This window comes from Eublepharis macularius, chromosome 4 (genome assembly GCF_028583425.1).
Source record: "Eublepharis macularius isolate TG4126 chromosome 4, MPM_Emac_v1.0, whole genome shotgun sequence".
Taxonomy (NCBI): domain Eukaryota; kingdom Metazoa; phylum Chordata; class Lepidosauria; order Squamata; family Eublepharidae; genus Eublepharis; species Eublepharis macularius.
In genome coordinates, this window is record NC_072793.1 from 180,271,581 (window position 1) to 180,293,899 (window position 22,319).

General features: G+C 47.0%; 1 protein-coding gene across 1 annotated transcript in view; it reads right to left on the reverse strand.

Annotated features, from left to right (window-relative positions):
- LOC129327971 (zinc finger protein 160-like) overlaps nt 1-22,319 on the reverse strand; it is a 111,866-nt gene that overhangs the window by 15,747 nt on the left and 73,800 nt on the right. The window contains exon 2 of the mRNA XM_054976719.1: nt 6,227-7,485. Coding sequence (XP_054832694.1) covers nt 6,227-7,485 — 1,259 coding nt within the window. The remainder of the gene's footprint in view (nt 1-6,226; nt 7,486-22,319) is intronic.

Genomic DNA, 22,319 nt, shown 5'->3' on the forward strand with positions numbered 1-22,319 from the left:
CCCGCATCGGCCCCTGGATCTCCATGCCCTGGAGTGCAGGATCCTCCTGGACCAACTCCGAGGCCTTGCGGGGGGGGGGGCAATACCTTCCCCTGGCTCTGCATCTTGTGAGGAAGCAGGGGCTTGAAGGCGGGAATGACAGGATGCTTCTCACCAATAACAACAACAACAACAACAACAATAGTAATCGAAAAGTTTGGATAGTAGACATTGCAATTCTGGGGGATGCCAGAGTCGAAGAAAAAGAACAAGAAAAAATGATTAAATGTAGATATCTGGCAATAGAAACCACCTGATTATGGAAGAAGAATACAACAGTAGTCCCCATTGTCATCACTGGGAACTATTTCAAAAAACTTCGCAATGTATGTGGAAAAACTGCAGTTTTCTGAAAGAACACCTACAGAACTGCAAAAGACAGCGTTACTTGGAACAGCGTACATATTACATCTGATACTTAGGTCTCTGGTGGAAACTTGTATCAGCTCAGCAAGGCCAATCAATTGTCACATGCAATCTTTTATTATTTATTGTGTTGCGTGTAATTCGAATAATAATAACAGCAACAATAATAATAACATTCGATTTATATTCCACCCTTCAGAACAACTTAATGCCCACTCAGAGCGGTTTATAAAGTATGTTCTTATTTGTGCTTTGGCGCTTGGGCTGCTGGGGGTGGGGGTTCCAGAGCTCTCATTTTCCCCCTCCCCAATCCCTTCTTTAACATCTACAGCTGGCTGAAAAGAGCAACACCCACCCCTATTTCTCCCTTTCAAAGCCAGACAGAACAGCAGATGCTCAGAGCAGGGCTAGCAGGCGGAAAGGGGCTGGGCGAGGCCAGGGAAACTGAGGCTGAATCTGTCCAGGGAGGGGGCTTGTCTTCAACCCAGGATGAGGGGGTTCTCTCTTGCTCTAGAGGGGGCGGCATGCAATATGATGTGAAGCCCTGGTGGCTCAAGGGAGGCGGGGTGGCCTCTTCCCAGGGGTTGGAAGGAACGTAGCTGCTGCTGCTGCTGCTCCGGACTCCCTCCCCCGCAGATGTTGGTCCCCCCCACCGCACCAGCCTCTGCCTCCTTGCTCCATTTTAAAGCCGTCTTTCGCCATGGCTGTCACTGCCTCCACTGGCAGCAATTTCCACATTTTAATTATTTGTTGTGTAAAGAAATATTTTCTTTTGTCCATCCTGAATCTGCTGTGCATCATTTTATTGGACGCCTCCAAATTCTAGAATTTGTGAAAAGGGAAACAAAGGTATCTTCCTGTCTCTACTCTGGGCATAATTTTGCAAGTGTTTTTCATGTCTTCCCTTTGTTTTCTAAACCGCAAAGTCCCAGGCCCTTCAGCCTTTCCTCATATGGGGTTCCAACCATGGCATCATCTTGGCTGCCCTCTTCTGTACTTTTTCTAGCTCTTCATTAGCCTTACTGAGCTACCGTGGCCAGAAATGCACCCACTATTCCAAATAAAGTCACACTGCAAATCTATTGGGGGTGGGTGGGGAAATAACGGCTGTTTTATTTTCAGTTTTTTTCCCAGATGGAGTTTGCCTCTTTCACAGCTGCTGAAAACAGGGCCGACGTTTTCATTGAGCTGTCCACTACAACCCTATGGTCTCTTTCTCTCAACTTCATCAAGTTCTGACTCCATCAGCAGGCCCTTAAATTTGGGATATTTTGTTTCGCTGTGCATCACCTTGCACTTACCCACACTGAATTTGACATGCCTCGTTATGGCCCACTCACCCAGTCTAGAGAGATTTCTAGCTGCTTTTCCTTTTTCTAAAACTCCTGCCTCAAATGCAGTGTTATCGTCATCTATGGGTCTTGGGAAATTAACATTGTAAGGAGGGAAGATAGTCTGAGAACAGGGAGGGGTCTGTAAAAGAGAAAAACCAGCCCATCGGCTGCCCACCAGCTCCTAAACAAGGGGCAATTACCGGGAGGTAAAATAAAGGAAAATACAAGTTCAAAGGAACTATCCCAAACCCTCTAATCACCTTTCACAAGTAAAAACTAGAATATAAAAAGGGTTTATTCCACACGGAGGAGTGTAGGGTGCACATCTGCAGAACCAAAGAGGCAGTCTACATCTTTATGCTCTTTCTGCCGCCGTGTGGAAGTCTCTCGCTCTCAGTTTCTGCTCCAGCCTGGCTGCAACTCAGCCCTGCTTCCACTGTAGATATCTAGATGCATGACTTCTGCTTCCAGCTTTTCTGTATGCTCCATGGGACACTCCTTCTCCTCAAATGGCTTCCATCTCTGTTGTTCTTCAGAAATCGCCCCTTTTCCCCTCAGAAAATCTCTCCTCACAAGATGCCTCCTGGGCCTACCTCACAGGGAAACAATATCTTCTCTCCCCAAAGTCTGACAGAGGGCCAACTTCACATGGTTACCATCTCCCCTCACCGCTATAATGTGGCATCCTAACAAGGTATTTGCAAAAACAGCGATTTCAAATGAGGATTACTCTCTAAATAACACATAAAACTCACGTATAACAATAAAAGGAGGCACGTGTCTGTCTGCTAGTGCACCTGTTTGTCCATAAAATTTCCTCACGAGGAGCCAGGAAGGTATATGTAGCACTGACAATGTGACTGGAAAATATCTCCCCTGAGAAAAATCACAGGGGGTTCTAACACTTCCCCAACTCATCAGGGACTGTGTGGAGTAGCCATTAGAATGTCAGGTTGGGATCGGAGAGACCCAGGATCGAATCCCCCGCTCTGCCACAGAAGGTGGCTGGCTAAATTTGGTCTTTTGCTGCTCAAGGTATTTCTTTCTGGGAGTTTAGTGGGCTGCCAGAAAATAGGGCAAAGTACTTTTGAGTTGTATTGTCGAAGGCTTTCACGGCCGGAGAACGATGGTTGTTGTGGGTTTTCCGGGCTGTATCGCCATGGTCTTGGCATTGTAGCTCCTGACGTTTCGCCAGCAGCTGTGGCTGGCATCTTCAGTGGTGTAGCACCAAAAGACAGAGATCTCTCAGTGTCACAGTGTGGAAAAGATGTTGGCAGGTCATTTTGAGTTGATGCAATCAGTGTTCCAGAGGCCCCCCTGTACCTCATGGTCACTCCTACTATTACTTCATCTCTGTCTTCCCTTTCTACTGTATATTTTTTTTAAAAAAAATTAAATTGGGATTTATATTGGCTGAATATAACCTTGTATATACACGGTTTTAGTACATATATGTACAACCGTGTGATGCTTTTATTGCAATCTATCTATTCCTATTAAACTTCATACCATTTTTTAATTTATATTTTTTTGTTTTTTTCAACGATCTGATGTATATTTATTTCTCCTGTTCCAACCTCCTTGGTTACCCTGAGTTTAGGGTTGTTGTTTTTAACTCCTCTTTTGTTGTTGTTGTTGCCACTCCCACCCTTTCAGCCTCATACGCCTCACAGGGTTGTCGTTGTTAAAATAAAATGGAGGACAGCAGGTCACACAGAGGAGGGGCTACTCCAATGGGGAACGTGTATGCAGTTGTGGGTCTGACATTCCACCACAGCACCCCTGGCATCTAATAAGCCAATGCAGCTTTGCAGGACAGATGTGTGTGGGGGGGCTTTGGGTTGGAAGGCAGCTACTGGCAGCGATGGCCCCCTTGAGTGTGGCATTCAGGGGTCGTGAAGGGACATGTCAGCCCAAATGATGGATGTCTGGCAAGTCCCAAAACCCTTTCTGAGTTTTGCAGGGGTGAAACATCAGCTATCCATAACTCAAGCCCCCCCCCCCATATGGGCTTCAACACAGAGGTACCAAGCGTGCCATCTCAGAGCCTTTGCATTGGGCCATGCCTGTTTTTGCAACAGTCTCTCCTGGCCCCATATGGCTGGAAGTGAAGTCAGGGCTGTAGTCGAATCCTTAATATCCAGTCGTGTTTTTCCTTTACGTCACAGATCCAGGAGTTAGCCGTGTTAGTCTGTAGTAGCAAAACAGTGAAGAGTCCAGTAGCACCTTTAAGACTAACCAACTTTATTGTAGCGTATCACAGTTCTCTTCGTCCATGCATCTGACGAAGAGAACTATGGTTCTCGAAAGTTTATGCTACAATAAAGTTGGTTAGTCTTAAAGGTGCTACTGGACTCTTTACTATTTTCCTTTACGTGTGACTATTTGGCTGGATGGGAAGGATGCTTATCTTGGGCATGGTGGCTGTAGGTTCAAGTCTGGACTCTGCCTTATGTTTTGCAGCCAGTTTGGCCATTTCCAGAAGAATGGGTGGACTTTGTCTTTTAGCCGCCATCGCTGGCTCAGTGTCTTGGACTGATGAGTCCTGCTTGCAATATGGGTGCCCTTCCCCGGTGGACAAGGGGCACTGTTCCCCCACAGTGTCTGCTGTAACTCCACTTGGGAGAAGGCAAGTAGGCAAGAGGCTGTCATTCAGAGACTCACTGAGGGTTGCCAACTCGGGCTAGAGAAATTTGGATGCAGTGCTCAGAGAAGACAGCATCTGGGGGAGGCAAGGAGATCATCAGAGACATTATGACATTAAAAGGTAAAGGTAGTCCCCTGTGCATGCACCAAGTCATTACTGACCCATGGGGGGGATGTCGCATCACGACGTTTTTTGGCAGACTTTTGTTACGGGGTGGTTTGCCGTTGCCTTCCCCAGTCATCTACACTTTACCCCCAGAAAACTGGGTACTCATTTTACCGACCTCGGAAGGATGGAAGGCTGAGTCAACCTTGAGCTGGCTACCTGAACCCGGCTTCCTCCAGGATTGAACTCAGGTCATGAGCAGAACTTGGACTGCCGTACTGCAGCTTACCACTCTGCGCCATGGGGCCACATGATGACATAGCTTGCCCTAAAAGCTGCCATTACCTCCAGGCAAATGTTCTCTATAGGCTGCAGATCAGATGCATTTCTGTGAGAACTCCTGGCCCCAACAAGAGACAGGCAGCCCTATGTTCATTTGTTATCAATGATCTGGATGAAGGAGTGGAAGGGCTGCTCATTAAATTTGCCGATGATACCAAATTGGGAGGGGTAGCAAACACCAAAGAAGATAGAATTAAAATTCAACAAGACCTGAATACTCTGGAGAAGTGGGCAGCTGTGAATAGGATGCAATTCAACAAAGACAAGTGCACAGTATTACATCTGGGCCACAAAAATGAGAAGCACAAATACTGGATGGGGGATACACTTCTGGGCAGTAGTATATGTGAAAGGGTCTTGGGGTAAGAGTGGACTGTAAACTGAATATGAGCAGTCAGTGTGATGCGGTGGCAAAAAAAGCTAATTCAATCCTGGGTTGTATCAAAGGGGCCATAGCATCGAAATCGCAGGAGGTCATAGCCCCTCTCTACACTGCCTTGGTCAGGCCACACCTGGAGTACTGTGTGCAGTTCTGGAGGCCTCACTTCAAAAAGGATGTGGACAAAATCGAGAGGGTGCAGAGGAGAGCGACGAGGATGATCAGGGGTCTGGAGACTGAGCCCTACGAGGAAAGGCTGAGGGCCTTGGGAATGTTTAGTTTGGAGAAGAGGAGGTTGAGGGGGGACATGATTGCTCTCTTTAAATATTTGAAAGGCTGTCATTTGGAGGAGGGCAGGGAGCTGTTCCAGTTGGCAGCAGAGGGTAGGACGTGAAGCAATGGGCTAAAACTACATGCACAAAGGTACCGACTGGATATTAGGAAAAACTTTTTCACCGTCAGAGTAGTTCAAAAGTGGAATCAGCTGCCTAGCGAGGTGGTGAGCTCCCCCTCACTGGCAGTTTTCAAGAAGAGGCTGGATGAATACTTGTCAGAGATGCTTTAGGCTGATCCTGCACTGGGCAGGGGGTTGGACTAGATGGTCTGTATGGCCCCTTCCAACTCTATGATTCTATGATTCTATGATTCTATGGTGTGCATTGGCTCCTGCCGCTGACAACATGAGCCTCTTTTCTGCTTCTGCAGTTGCTGGTTCTTTCCTTCCTGTCCTCTGATGCTCCAGTGGTGAAGGGGGGAGGGTTAAGGGGCTGTGGCTGCATAGGCAGGTGGAGATTAGTTGTGCTCCTTTATTCCACTCAGAGGGATGTCAGCAGCACTGCCCTATAACTGACAAGTGTTGCTAGGAATGCCAGTTTGCTCACTATGGGATCTGAGCCTGGCAGAGTGGCATGTCTTCTTTCTCCGCACCTACAGAATGTCCATAGGGAAGCAATCCAAGCATTTCTATGGTTTCTCCCCTGTGTGAATTCTTTGATGAGAACTAAGGATTCCAGCCTGATGAAAGGTTCTTCTTTAGGCATTTATATGTTTTCTCTCCTGTGTGAATTCTTTGATGGGAATTAAGGCTTCCACTATCACGGAAGCTTTTCCCACACTCACGGCATTCATATGGTTTCTCCCCAGAGTGAATTCTTTGGTGGACAGTAAGGCTATCACTCCGACTGAAACTTTTCCCACATTCCAGGCATTTATAGGGTTTCTCCCCTGTGTGAATTCTTTGATGGGAAATAACGTGTCCACTCTGACTGAAACTTTTTCCACAGTCCAGGCATTTATAGGGTTTCTCCCCTGTGTGAATTCTTTGATGGGAAATAAGGCTTCCATTATCACTAAAGCTTTTCCCACACTCTAGACATTTGTAGGGTTTTTCCCCTGTGTGAATTCTTAGATGGACAGTAAGTTTTCCACTTTCCCTAAAGCTTTTCCCACACTCTGAGCATTTATATGGTTTATCTCCTGCATGAATTCTTTGATGGGCAATAAGGCTGTCACTCCGACTGAAGTTTTTTCCACACTCCAGACATTTATATGGTTTTTCCCCTGTGTGAATTCTTTGATGGGAATTAAGGCTTCCACTATGCCTGAACCTTTTCCCGCACACTAGGCATGTATATTTTTTCTCTCCTGTGTGAATTCTTTGATGAGACGTAAGCTTCCCACGCTGAATGAAACTCTTTCCACACTCCATGCATTTATATGGTTTATCTCCTGTGTGAATTCTTTGATGGGTAGTAAGGCAGTCACTCCGATTGAAGCTTTTCCCACATTCCGGGCATTTATATGGTTTTTCTCCTGTGTGAATTCTTTGGTGGAAATTAAGGCTTCTACTATCACCAAAGCTTTTCCCACACTCTTGACATCTGAATGGTTTCTCCCCTGTGTGAATCCTTTGATGGGAACTAAGTGTTGTGCTCTGCCTGAAGCCCTTGCCACACTCCTTGCATTTATATGGTTTCTCTCCTGTGTGAATTCTTTGATGGGCAGTAAGGCTGTGACTCCGACTGAAGTTTTTTCCACATTCCAGGCATTTATATGGTTTCTCCCCTGTATGAACTCTTTGATGGAAATTGAGGCTTCTACTATCACCAAAGCTTTTCTCACACTCTTGACATTTGAATGGTTTCTCCCCTGTGTGAATCCTTTGATGCGAAGTAAGATTTCCACTCTGACTGAAGCCCTTTCCACACTCCTTGCATTTATATGGTTTTTCTCCTGTGTGAGTTCTTCGATGGGCAGTAAGGCAGTCACTCCTGCTGAAGCTTTTTCCACACTCCAGACATATATATGGTTTCCCCCCAGTGTGGATTGTTTGATGGAAATTAAGGCTTCTACTATCACCGAAGCTTTTCCCACACTCCAGACATTTGTATGAATTCTCCCCAGCGTGAGTCCTGTGATGGGAAATTAGGCTATATTTCCATCTGAAGCTTTTTCCGCAATCAAGGCATTCATATATTTTCTTTTTGTTATAAATATTCCATTCAATATTAATATCTGATTTTTCAGGGAAAATTTCCCTGCTTGCAGAGATCTCATTCCTATTGTCTCCATATATTTTTTGTAGCAGAAAGTCACCTCCTTCTAAAATACCAGAAGTATTCCTCTCTTTATAAGCATCTTTTCTCTCTTCCTTGCTCAGTGCATCAAAATAGTCAAGCTTTTCTTTCCCCTTTGAAAATATATCCTCTTTCTTCACTGCTGGATGTTCTTTCATTTCATTTACTGATTCCCAAATGGCTCCTGCTAAAAAAAAGAGAGAGAGAGAGAAACCTGATGTAGCGAGAGGGCACTTTCCCCATATTTCTTTGTCAGCTTTCTACTTTGCTTTCCAATGCTTGTGTTTATACTCTGTGCATGCTCAGAGGTTAAGCTCACACAGCCTATGGCCAGTTCTCTCTTTTTGCTTTCTCAATTCTCAATAATGAATGTTGCCCAAGAGGACAAAAGAGAGACTCAAAGGGGCCCAGTGGTTTTAAGTTTGCTTTTTTGTACCCAGGGGAATTTACAGAGGGTAGGGATCTGGGGGAGGTAGCCTGAGCAAAGAAGAAGAGCATCTTTTAAGAGAAGAATCTAAAGAGATGTGGCCAGCCAGATAGAGGACGTATGTATTATTTCTGACTGTCTCTTTAACATCATGGAAGTAAGTTTTAGATTCTGGAAAACAGAGATTTTTTTACCTTTTAATTTTCTCTATGCTCAGATGTCCTGGTTGCCCACCAGGCAGAGGGAAGTGGTAGCTGGGTAGAGGTTAGGAAGGTGATAGAACTGACTGGCAGCCCTCCACCCCTGGCCCTTTAGGCTATGGTAGGAGAGTCCAGCTGCAAGCAGACAGATGGCAATTCCAATTCTAGGCAGATGGGGGCAACAGAGAGTTGTAAAAGGGACAGAGAGGGAAAAGTCTGGGGAGAGGCCAGTTCCTCATTGTGGTCCAGTAACTGTATCGCAACATTATCTGCATAAGTCACCTCTCTTACCTCCTTCTCTATCTTGTGATCAACCTCAACAGTTTGATCAGGCGGACAAAAGTACACCCCAACTTTTAAGGAACCCTTAGGGCCCAGTACTTCCACCCATATCGCTTCTGAAATCCTCTGTTTTCTAATTTATTTGATTCTATGCAACTCCTCCCTCTCCCTGTTCTGCCTGTAGAGCTTATACCCAGAGATGATCGTATCCACTTTCTCATTCACGCATTGAAACCTCTCATCTGTTCTTGTCTGTCTGGCCCTGTGCACAGAATTGGAACTGGTAGCAATTCAGAGAATGCTACCTGTGAAGTCCTGGCATTTCACTTTCTGCCTAATAACCTAAATTTCCCCTGAAAGATCACATAGGGCTATGTGATGTCACAGCAGCCATTTTATTTACTGCATTATGGCTTTGTGCACATCCAGTATCTATATTCAGTGCCTTCGAAGTAGGTACCCCTAGGGGATAATGTAGTCCACAAGTCTGTACAAAAGGAAAAGGGGGGAAATAGGACATGTATGCAATGACACCCACTCTACCCTGAATGGACTTCACAGATCTGCAGGAATAAGTCAGCTGAGAGAAGGGGAAGGGGAGCTGCTTCAACATCCCCACCTGCTTTTGCAACTTGGTCTGCCTCCCTTGCCCTCCCCAACACCAGTGATCTGTTGAGGGGCCCTCCCCTGCTAAGGTCCATTCTGCACGTTTCTTGGGGCAACATGCCAGAAGGGATGAATCCTGGCTAGGGTTTAAAATACACAAGGAAAGCCCGGATTTCCTCTGCAAGATGCTGGACTTTATAATGGATTTTGTCCTGGATGTGCCAGACATTGCAGAACCAACTACAAAATTGCTCTGCGGGACAAGAGGTAAAATGAAGGAGGTAAAATGTGTTCACTGGATAGCTGTCTGTTGTTGCTTTGGGTCATGTCTCTGCAGTAAAGCACGTGCTTTGATTTGCAGGAACACTGTAGTCCCAAGATCAAGGCCCGGCATCTCCAGTTTTAAAAATGAGAGGAGAAACAGGGCTGGGAAATGCCAGTGACTGAAAGCCTCTCAGAGTGGGCAAGACTTGGCTCGACTCAGCAGAAGTTGCTGAGTTTCATATGTTCAGGACGTACAAGCATTCGCAATCGCAACCCAGCCAAGCTCTTTGGAGAAGGCACTCAAACTGTGACCCTGAATAAGGCCACATCCAAGAGCCCCCGGAAGGAAGCACAGGCAAGGCACAGTCCCAGGACAGATCGAAACAGCTACCTGCCAGTCCACCAGAGATCAGGGGAAGCTGCTCCTCCTCTTCTTCCAGCCAGGATATCAGGTCAGGCTTGTCAATCGGAGGTCCTTTTTATCAGGCAAAAACACAACATTATCTCTCTTCTGTGTGTATAAATTCAGCCATTCCGAGCCAGGTTGAGCGTCCCTCCAGAAATAAACAACAAACTAGCAATAAGGTTGGGGTAGAATATCCTCCATCGGGCACGGGCAGTTCTGTGCCTACTCCCTGCCCAGCTGAGATAGAGATGCCAGCTGAGAACTAAGGCAGAGCCAGCGAAGCCCTCCGAGTTCCCTCCACTGTCACATCTCAGCCTATACTGGAGCGAAGCCCCTGCTTAGACGGCCCCACCTTCCCCAGAACAGGCACCATTTAGCACCTCTTCTGGTGCCCTCTCATGTGGGCCAGGAACAGAAATGGCAGAGGGGGGGGGGTGTCCTTCTTTGCAAGGGGAGTCCATAACCCTTCCTATATTACTGTAAGGATTATAAAGGGTGGCCAAGGGCAGACAGCCTGACCACATCTTTCCTCCTTAAGAATTTCCTTACAGTCACTCCTCCCTGCAAGAAGGCAACAACCCAGGAGAAAGGGATCCTCACCCAGAGAGGCCACGTTCTCAAAATTCTCCAGCATGACTTCCTTGTACAAAGCTCTCTGGGATGGTCTCAGCAGGCTCCACTCCCCCTTGGAGAAATGCACAGCCACCTCTTCGAAGGACACCTGACCCTGGAAGAAGAAAGAGCCAGTTTGGTGTGGTTAAGAGCATGGGACTCTAATCTGGAGAACCAGGTTTGATTCCCCATTTCTCCATTTAAAGCCAGCTGGGTGACCTTGGGTCAGCCACAGCTTCTCTCTCAGCCCCACCCACCGCACAGATTGTATTGTTGCGGGGATAATAATGGCATAGTTTGTCAACCACTCTGAGTGGGCATTAAGTTGCCTTGAAGGGTGGTATATAAATCGATACTGTTGTTGTTGTTGTTGTTGTTGTTGTTGTTGTTGTTCACTGGGAAGCTGGTCCATGGGGGGGGGGAGATACAATAAATGAATACTGGAAGAGAAGCAAAAAGTGGAAGGGAAGGGAGAAGAGCCCCGTGGGGACATTTGGGGGCATTCCTTGGGGGCATTTTCGAGCCACAGGGGCTCTCCTCGTTGGCAGGGGACTGTCAGTCTTATGGGGAAGAGGCCAGAGATGTCCATATTGCAGAGGGTTGCAAGGGAAATTCACGATCCATCATTGATTCATAGTCCCTGACTGGGCTTCTCTACACACACCATCCTAGGCAGGAGGGGGCTTTTTTCCCGCCTCCCTAATGGACTGCCTTGACATCTTGCAGCGCCAGAACCAAAGGCAAGGAGCCCGATCCCCTGAGCCTTGCAACGCAAAAAGAGGCATCCCTCCTCTCTGCTGCCCATCTTTCCAGGGGACCCCCCCTCCACCAGTACCTGTGCTGACTGCATGGCGGCGATTTTCACTTCACCACACAGAGGAGATGGCAGAGAAGGCATCAAGGCTGTCTTTCCACTGATGCCTGGGAGAGAGAGACAGACAGACAGACAGACAGACAGACAGAGAGAGGGTGAGACACCTGTTTTGCTAGGCTGTGCTGGTGCCTTCTGGATTGGCTTTGGGGCACAATTTGGGATAGCGCATTTGATCTTGGAAGGCTCCAGAGCGTTTGGCCTGGTGCCCCCCCTTCCTCAGTCATCTGTCCCCCTCCCCTCCTTGCAATACCATTTTGGGGTTAATGCATCCTTGCCCCTGCCTGAAGCCACGCCACTCCCTCCTTCCCTCTGAGGGAAGCCAAGACCCTCCGGGACGATGCAGGTCAGGGGGTAGGCTGCCTGACTCAATCTGGCAGGCAATGCCAGCTAGGAATAAAATCGCCCTGCACATAGAACTGTAGCCTTGCAGGGTAAAGTTTCTGTCCTCTGTCTGTTTTCGCTATTATGCTTTTCTGTGGCAGGGAGATTTTAACGAAGCCACACAAGGAAAAAGCATGAAAAAAGTAATTAAAGAGTGCCTGAAGAGGCTAGGAAAGCTCCCACTCTCCTGAGTTTTTGCAAACTATGTAAAACTGAATTATTCAAGAGGAGCTTTTTTAACACAGGCAATAGGGCTGTACTGTGAAGAAATGTCTCAGAGAGAGGCCTGTGATAAAGGGACTGTAGGCTATACTACTGGGTACTGTCTGTTGATTTATGTATATTTCTGTGCTATTAAATGTGCCATGTCAAACTGCTTATGTTTAGTTTCAGTAGTGTTTCAGCTCTGCATTCAGACTCATGTTTGTATTTGGATTTCTACAATCCATACGTTACTGTATTGTTTATTGGATGTCCCAGTTGCTGATTGTTTTAACTTATGCCATGTAGTCCGCTTTGGGTCTCAGAAAGGCAAATCCTATATAACATAAATAAATAAATTAATGAATTAATGCTGACCGCTCCACTACCTCAGGCCTCTGCCAGCTCTTCCTCCTGGACATACAGACCAGATTTATACATGTGCTGAACCACGACCACATCTGTTGCCTGCTGACCCTGAAGAGATCTCATTACTGTGGTTAATAATCTGTAAGAGCCTGGAGGAAAAACAGCCCCCAACGCGCAGAGACTGACCAGAACACAGGAGGATGGAAGGCAGAACCATCTAAATGTTTTTTGAACCAGGGGAAAAGCTTGTGTGATCCCCCCATTGCTGCTGCCATAGCCCAGGGGCAATGGGGCTTCCCCACATTTTCTGTGCCCCAACCTCCCAACATGGACATTCTTCCACATACATGCGCACGCCCCAGGGAGGCTTTTCCAGCTTGTGTAAAAAAAACCAGGAATCGAACACTCTCGCATTCATATTACCTGATAGACACATCATTATAACGATACAACACTATCGAACTGCCAATTAAAAAACCAAAACGGACCCCCCCCCACCTCCCCATCTGGGGCAAGAAAAGGAAAAATGGCTGCCATCTGGGCAGGACCAGGGCGATCAGAAGGGGCAGCAATCCACACGTGGCTGCTAACTTCGCTGCAATCAGGTTTAGGAAAGATCAGTGAAAAGCCTGGGGAAACTCCAGAAGGAGCCTGACTGCTCCCTGGGGCAGTAGGCGAAGCACCCCACTTCCCCAAAGCATGGCATTTGGGGCAAGGAACCCATGTGGGAAAGGTCTAACGCAAATAATTCATGTGGAAACAATCTTTCTGCTGTTGGGGTTCTGTTTTGTGTGGGTTTTCCAAGAGCCATCATCTGTGCCCCCCCTCATTTAATACCTCCCCCCCAATCTTTCCTTCAGCACCCCTCCTTCCGTCCCATCCTTCTGCCCCAAACCCCCTCTTCAGACTTCCTGCTCCTTCCCTCTCCCTCACCGCAAATCTCTACCTCATCCCCTTTCCTTTCTACCTCACAGCTTTGCCTCTCCTTCCTACGTGCCTCTGGAACCTGAAACCACTTGAGCCCTGTCAAAGCTCCAAAGGTGCTGGGTTCAGATTCTGCTCTCATGCCTGCTACAGAGACCTCATGGCTCTCCGCAAAGGGGGCAAGAGGTGCTCTCTGGTGCAGGAAAAGGGGGGGCGAGGAGGGAATTGGGGACCCCCTGCTGCACCCGCTCCTTTCTCTCTGCTTCGGGCCTCGCATTACAAATTGCATTGAGCTGGTTCTTGCATTGCAACGCGCCACCCATATTTCCCATTCTTCTCCTTACCCAAAGCCCATTTGAGCTCACCGGATTCCCTCCCAGCTATTCAAGCCGCAGCCTGAGAAACAAAGAAGGGGCCCCTGCAATGGCTTCCTCATCCCCCCCCCACATGTGCCTCTCTAGAAAAGCATCCCCCCCCTCTCTCTCTCTTTAACCCTTAAAGAGCATTTCAGCCATTGAAAGAATCTTGAAAAAATCCAGATGCTTTGTACCAAATCCTATCTCCCCCCCTCCCAGCCACCAATTTGGTGTGTACAGGGAAAACGGCCACGAACCCATTCCTTGCCCCCAAGGGTGGCCGTTCCCTCTGCACCAAGGCACATCTCAGCACCCTAAAGAGTATCCTGCAAGGTACCCCATGCAGACGGGGGGGGGCACTCCTTCACAAAGCAGGGGGGCAGCATTGAAGGACCCCCCTGCACTGTGAGAGCCAGCGTGGTGTGAGCCAGGCAGAGACCAAGCAGCAGGAAGGGCAGGCGAGAGGTTTCGTCCTGAGAACTCACGAGAGCAGAATACTGAAAAGACTGGCCTAGATAGCCCACCTCGCCCAAGTTCCCAACCGTTTCAGGAAATGATCTGAGAAATATTCCCCTTTTCTGTCCCCTCCCAAGTGTTTGCCTCCCGCTTTCCTTTCCTTAGCCCTCTCCCCATACCTCATCTGTTTTTTCAGGGGCCGTCTCCCGGGGATTTACCCCAGGCAGGGGGGCACCAACTGGTCCAAAGCAGAGGCCTTTCTTCTGGGGGAGCGACGGAGGTGCCACCTGCCTGGGTAAGGACTGGCAGTCTATTTCCCTAGGAGGTCTGCATGGAAAAGGTGCTGAGCCTCAGTTGCAGTTTCTGAATAGTTCTCCTCTCCTCCATTTCATCCTCCTAACAACAACCCTGTGAGGTAGGCTAGGCTGCGAGTAAGTGGTTTGCTCAAGTCCAGCCAACAAGCTTCTGTGGCCGAGGTGGGATTGGATCCTGCATCTTCTCGGGTGGTATTCTAACCACTACACTACACCGACCCTGATAGGTCAGGGAAGCCGTTGAACCCTCTGTGCTTTCTCCGAGGGGAAATCTTTTCCACCCTCCCTGCCTCCGCTGCTAGCACAGTCTTGGCTTCTCGTCCGTAAAGCTTTGCTTCCATTTTAAATAGCAGAGGGATGTTGTGGAGAAAATCTGTGCCAGGAGAAAGAAGAGTGTAAACTCCTTTGGGGAGAAAGGCGCAGTTGGAGTTTTGCTATACTCCAAATTTTACATACACTTTGCCTGCAGGACAGGATGTCCTTTGAGGCTGTTGTTTCCTCCAGTGTTGCTGCAACTCTTTTCTCCGGAGGCAGAGCTAAGGCTGTCAACTTTGGGTTAGGAAATTCCTGGGGATTTGGGAGTGGGCCCTGGGAAAGGCGGGGTTTGGTGAGGGGAGGAGCATCAGGAGGATATAATGCCATAGAGTCTGCCCTCCAAAGGAGCCCTTTTCTCCAGTGGAACTGATCTCTGTAGTCTGGAGATCAGTTGTAATTCCAGGAGAGTGCCAGACCTCTCCTGGAGGATGGCAACCAGGTACAGATTGGCCATCCAATCTGGCCATCTGCATGCATCTGACGAAGAGAGCTGTGGCACTCGAAAGCTTATGCAGCAATAAAGTTGGTTAGTCTTAAAGGTGCTACTGGACTCTTCACTATTTGCTACTACAAACTAACACGGCTAACTCCTCTGGATACAAGAAGCTGAAAGGCAACTGGGATTATTCCTCTTTATTCAGTGCTCTCATGCTGCTGCTAACAAAGGATCTTCTCAGCTTGGCAGGGCTTCAGCAACCGTTTTGCCAGTTGTGGTCTTCAGAAAGGACTTTGCAGCAGAGCAAGGAGATCCTTGGGCCTTAAAATCATAGAGGGGGAAGGGGCCTTACACACCATCTAGTCCAACCCCCTGCCCAATGCAGGGACAGCCTAAAGCATCCCTGACAAGTATTCATCCAGCCACTCCTTGAAGACTGCAAGTGAGGGGGAGCCCACCACATCCCTAGGCAGCCAATTCCGCTGTTGAATCGCTGTTAACATGAAGAAGTTTTTCCTAACAACCAGTCAGTACCTTCCTTCCTGTAGTTTAAACACCTTGTTTGGAGTCCTGACCTATGCTGCTCCCTCCCCTCCCCTAAGTGAAAGACTTTTAAATACATAAAGAGAGCAATCATGTCTCCCCGCAACCTCCTCTTCTCCAAAGTGAACATCCCCACGTCCTTCAGTCTTTCCCTCAAAGGGCTTGGGTCTCCAGGCCCCTGATCATCCTGGTCGCTCCCCTCTGCACCCATTCCAATTTGTCCACATCCTTTTTGAACGGAGGCCTCCAGAACTGCACACAATACCCCAGGTGGGGCCTGTCCGTTGTGGTATATGGTACGACAATGACATCCTGTGGTTTGGATGTCATGCTTTTGTTGGTACACCCCAAGACTGCATTTGCCTTTTTTTGCTGCTGCATGTTAAGCTTCCCATCCACCCATATCTCAAGATTTTGTTCACACGCAGCGCTACCCAGAAGTGTATCCTTCATCCAGTATGCATACTTAGCATTTTTACTACCCATGTGGATAACCAGGCACTTGCCCATGTTAAATCACATCTTATTCAAATCGGCCTGCTTTCCCGGTGTGTTCGGATCTTGTCACATTCTAACTTCATAGGTGTTTGCTACTCGTCCTTCGGTAAATTTATCCCTTCACATATGCTTTCTTGGCTCCGGGACTTTCTTGACTAGTGTCGAGCGAACATACAAAAGCCGTATTCACCTAGCTCAGAAACTGAGTTCCAGCACTTCAGGCACTTCTGCTACCAGGAGGCTGAGGGGCCCTGGGAGGTTTGCAGCCTGCTCTGTCACCTTTGCATCCATTGGTTGAAGCCAGAAAGGCACACCAAGGCATACCTGGTGATCCTGGTTGTCCTGCCCCCAGAGATGGAGAGCTGGGTCAGGGAATGTGGGCCTGAGGCCTGTTCCCAGGCGGTGGCCCTGGCAGAAGGCTTCCTCCTGAGCCAGGCAGAGATCAGGAAGCAGGGAGAGCAGGTGAGAGGGCTTCATCCTGCTAACTCAGCGGGCAATGGAAGAGACTTCTAAAAACCCTCTCTGCCCAAGTGTCCAGCTTTTCAAGAAATCAGCCTAGAAATATCCACTTCTCCTTCTCTTCCCGGACGTTTTCTCATCCTTTCCTAGTTCCTCTCCCCATTCTTTGCCTGTTCTTTCAGGGGCCATCAGGAGGGGCTGACGATTTCCACCAGGCAGGTGAGGCACCCTCCAATCCGAGGTAGGGGGCTACTCTTCTCGGGGAAAGTGATGGAGGTGCCGCCTCGCTGGGTAAGGATTCCTGTCGCCCATTTCAGCTCCGTCTCCTTCCCTAGAGTAAGCCTGTCAATTATGAGCTGTGTTTATAGTCCCCCGGGAAGTTGGCGTGTTGAGAGTCAGGCTCCGCTGCAGTTTTGGAATGCATTTCATTTCAAATATGTAAGACTTTATACCTCCAGAACAACTTTTTGAACTTCAGAGTGTGGAAAGAATTTATTTTTGTAGGGGGAGCTGAAATACGAAATGTATCAAAATAAATGTGTTCTTTTTATGTAAGACATTATTTGCTCCCTTTCTGTCCCTCTCAATAGTTCCCTCTCCAGAATTATACAGCTCACGCCCCAAAATTAGTGATTGCTGCTATTGGCTTGTCTTAACAAAGAGGAAGAGGAAAGGATCTCTGAAGTAGTCAGGTCTCCAGCTTTTGAAATCTAAGAATCAAAGCCTGGAGTTGGGCCTGAAAGTTTGCAGGATCTTCTCGTCTCCTGTGCTTTCCTCACAGCGGGTGGTTCTGGACCTTCGAGCCTTTGTGGTGGACTGGAGGCAGCCTCTGAGAGGTCAGATCAGGTAAGGAAAGGATCCTTGGCGGGTCATCCCAGGGGCTGCTATCCTCTGCCCTCCTTCCCTGGAGCCTGGAAGATCCTCTTTTCCCTTCTTCTGAAAACAGCTGACCATTGAAGACATATTGTATTGATTCACTTAATTTGTATCTCACTTTTCTCTCCAACGGGGACCCAAAGGGGCTCGCATCATTCTCCTCTCCTCCATTTTACCCTCACAACATCCCTGTGAGGTAGGTTAGGCTGAGAGGGTATGACTGGCCCAAGGACACCTAGCCAGCTTCGGTGACAGAGTGAGGATTCAGCCCTGGGCTTCCCAGATCCTAGTCCAACACTTTAACCACTACACCATTCTGGATGATACTAGCAAGAAACTTGGGCTTCTCCAAGAGAACTCCAACCTTCCAAGACCCTTTCTAGATTGTGTCATCTGTGAGGAGAAATTGTTTTGTTTTTTTTTCTTTCAGGGTCTGGTGACTCTAGAAGAGGTACCTGTTTCACCATGGGGGGGGCTGTGATGGATTCAATCCAAAGGGGAGGTCATGGCGGCCAACCGCAGGAATCTGTTCTCTCTCTATCGGTATGGCTCCGTGTAGCTGATCAATACAGAAAGCAGAAACTGATGCTCTTGTTGATCTGTCTCAATGCACTGTGCAACCATGTTTTAGTTTATTTATTGAGTCACTAGCAACAAAGCCTGTTGTGGGAAAAAAATACAATGGGCTCTAGAAAGGGGAGGATGAATAGGCAGGCATTCCCTCCTCCTCCATCACTGATCCTGGCCAGTGAAGGAAAGAGTGGGCATTGCCACCTGCTCCATGCGTGATCTCTGCCACACGAAGTGGGGAGTGGGCTTTGCTACCTGCACTGCTAATATCTTGGTTAAGGAGGGGGGTGGGCATTGCCACCTGCGCCGCTTCTAATACCAGCTGGGGGGCAGGCATTGCCACCTGCTCTGCTCCTGATCCCAGCTGGCTGAAGGGGGTGGGCATTGCCACCTTCTCTACTCCTAATACCAGCTGGGTGAAGTGGGGCGAACATTGCCATCTGCTATTCCTTATCTCAGCTGGGTGAAGGGGGGTGGGCATTGCCACCTGCTCTGCTCCTAATAACAGCTGCATTATGGCAGGGGATGGGCATTGCCACCTGCTCTACTCCTAATACCAGCTGGATAAGGAGGGGGCAGGCATTACCACCTGCTCCGCACCTGATCCCAGCTGGCCAAAGGGGGTGGGCATTGCCATCTCCTCTGTTCCTAATACCAACTGGGTTAAGGTGGTGGGGGTGGGCATTACCACCTGCTCCGCTCCTAATACCAGCTGGATTAAGGCGGGGATGGGCATTGCCACCTGCTCCACTCCTAATATTAGCTATGTTAAGGCAGGGGGTGGGAATTGCTGGGGGTGGGCCACAGCCGCGACCCCCGGGGGGCCCCGGTGCCCCCCCGCGACCCCGTGGGACGCGGGGGGCACCAGGGGGAGCGCCTTTGCCTTTGCCCCGGAACTCCAGAGACTGTCCCCTACAAGAGGACATATGCTGGTGCTGATCCAGTCTCTGGTTCTGGACCTAAGGCCTCGAATGTGGCCTGTCTCCAAGCACCCTGTATTAGACATGGCTTTGAATAAGGAAGTGGTGAAAATATAAGCCCTCTGAAACACAAAACAATCTTTGGATCACCCCAAATCACACACCCCTGAACTCCAGAGACTGTCCCCTACAAGAGGACATGTGCTGGTGCTGATCCAGTCTCTGGTTCTGGACCTAAGGCCTCGAATGTGGCCTGTCTCCAAGCACCCTGTATTAGACATGGCTTTGAATAAGGATGTGGTGAAAATATAAGCCCTCTGCAACCCCAAATAATCTTTGGATCACCCCAAATCCTACATGATATGGAAAAGAGCAAATCAAAGGCCTGCAGATATTTGTCACAACCCTTTTTTTTAACAATTCTTGAAACCTGGGACAAGTACAGAATTAAACTAGTACCAACTATTTCACGCTTTGCTACTATTTTTTCACAACAGGGACCTCCAAATTTCTCTTTGATTAACAAATCAGGAAACAGAGATCAACTTAATAATCTCCGCCTAATAGATATTGCATCTAAGACGGGTCTAAAGGAGAAGCATAAGTTGGAAGAAACTATAGGAAAAAATATACCTTGGTTTCTTTACTTTCAATTAGTTTATTTTGCTAAAGATATTAAATTAAAGGTATTAATGAGTAAACAGAAAACTGATTTTGAACAGCTTTTGGATACACAAGGATTTGTGCGTAAGGGTCTAATCTCTAAGATCTATAATCTACTACTTCATGCATTAGACACTAAAGGCCCAAGTCCACACTTAAGATGGCAGAAAGAATGCAATATTAATATTTCAGAAAGCGATTGGAAACAAATTTGGAACTCAAGATTATTTAATTCTAAGGCTATTAATACTACGCTTCAATCTTACAAAATTGTTAATTTTGTAATAATCAAGTTCTCTTCATCAGATGCCTGATCAGGCATCTGATGAAGAGAACTTGATTCTCGAAAGCTTATGCTATAATAAAATTGGTTAGTCTTAAAGGTGCTACTGGACTCTTTTTGAATGTGGGGATATAGGTAGCTATTCACATTGTTGGTGGGAGTGCAAACGTGTTGAAGAATTTTGGAACAAGATCCTAAATCAGATACAGCTTATTACTACATATGAAATACCTCTAAAACCAGAAACTATTTTTTTAGAAATCTGGAATGATCAAAGTATACCTTCCATTAGAAGAGACCTAATTTTCACATTGCTTCAAGGAGCGAAAACCTCATTAGCCCTATACTGGAACTCAAAAGAAATCCCTACGATCAACACCTGGTTTAACAAAATTTGGGATCTACTTTTAATGGAAAAAAATCACAGAAAAATTGTATCTCCAAATTAAGCCCACGGGTATCTCAGACTTCTATACTAAATGGGAACCTTTTTTAGAATTCCTTTCTAAAAATGAGCTTTTGTTAACAAAATTGCCCTATCAAGATATCCTAGATATGGAAATGCAGGGTTTGTGGTAGTCTTACCCAGATAAATTTCTATTTAATATTGCTTTTGCTATAATAACATTTTACTTGTTAATTTAATGTAAGTTAATAACTCAAAATATGGTTACAACGTACTGTTTTAAACATCTGTCGAAGTTTGTTAATGTTATGTTTTGTGAGTTATATGTTGTAAACTAATTCAAAATTAATTTAAAAAAAATTAAAAAGAAAAAGAAAAGAAAAAGAAAATGTCTTGGAAAACTAGACTGTCTGATCCATCTTTTGAGGTCAGAATCATTGGTGCGTTCATAGAATATCATCCTTATCTACAGAAAGGAGATTATCGAAAGCCCACATCCACTTTGGGACAATTTGCAAGTAAGCTATATGCCACATAGGAGGCCTCAGCTCCAAAACTAGAGACTGGATCAGAACCAGCACATGAGCTGTGGTGGGGGACAGTCTCTGGAGTTCAGGGGTGTGTGATTTGGGGTGATCCAAAGATTGTTTTGGGTTTCAGAGGGCTTATATTTTCACCACTTCCTTATTCAAAGCCAATGTCTAATACAAGGTGCTTGGAGGCAGGCCACATTCGAGGACTTAGGTCCCGAACCAGAGACTGGATCAGCACCAGCACATGTCCTCTTGTAGGGGACAGTCTCTGGAGTTCAGGGGTGTGTGATTTGGGGTGATCCAAAGATTGGGGAGAGATTGGGGAGAGGGGAGGGGAAAGGGGGTTAATTTTGCAAGGTTTATAAGGGCTACAATAAAGAGTATATATTATCATTGTTGGTTCTTCTATTAATATCTGTAAAAAATGGGTAAAAGGTTTGACTTCATAATAATACTTATTTAATCATTTAAATGATTTCATTTAATGAAAATATCTTCCTTAAACTGTATTTTTATTAATAATCTAATCATTATCAAAGTGATCCAGTCGTCTATGTTTATGATATAAATACTCTATAATAAGGTTAAGATTTGTTATCATACAGGGGTGGGCAAATTGCGGCCTGCGGGCCACACGCGGCCCGCCAAAACAGTCACCTACTGGGTGCCTGGCACCAAAAGTTAACTAATGAATGCAATCATTTTAAAAGGTGCGGCCCTCCGCTAACCTCCGCTCCCACAAAGTGGCCCCTGAGCCAAAACAATTGCCCACCCGATTTAGTATATCAACTTTTAATGGAAATCCAAGCTGAAATACTCATTTGTAAGAAAATTCATGGTTACAAGGGCATGTAAATTATTATTAATATGTAACAGAAGATTTCTTAGTTATCAGTGTTTAATGACTTTCTCTCAATATTGTAACTATTAATGTGCATAATTAAATAAAACTTTTTTAAAAAGTTAAAAACAAAAAAAGCCTACAGGATAACATCTCAGTTTAAGACTATTAAAACCAACCAAAAACCAGAACCTAATTCCATGCCAAAGCACACTGTAGCATGCACGCATGCATACAGCCCAAGGCACCAATGCAGCTGGTGCTCCCTCTTCGGAGCTGGACTTCTGGGGAAAGCTCACTGGGTGATTCTGGGGGAAGGAGGGAGACAGCTCCTCTGGGGTGGGGGGTAGGGGGTGTTTCCAGGCCCAGCCACAGTGTCCCTTTTCTCCTTCTCAAAGGCCCTCACAGGCCCAACTTCACTCTGTTTTCAGGTGGGCAGCCATGTTGGTCTGCAGAAGTCCAGCAGGATTTGAATCCAAGGGCCCCTTAGAGACCAGCCAGATTCCCAGGGCCGGT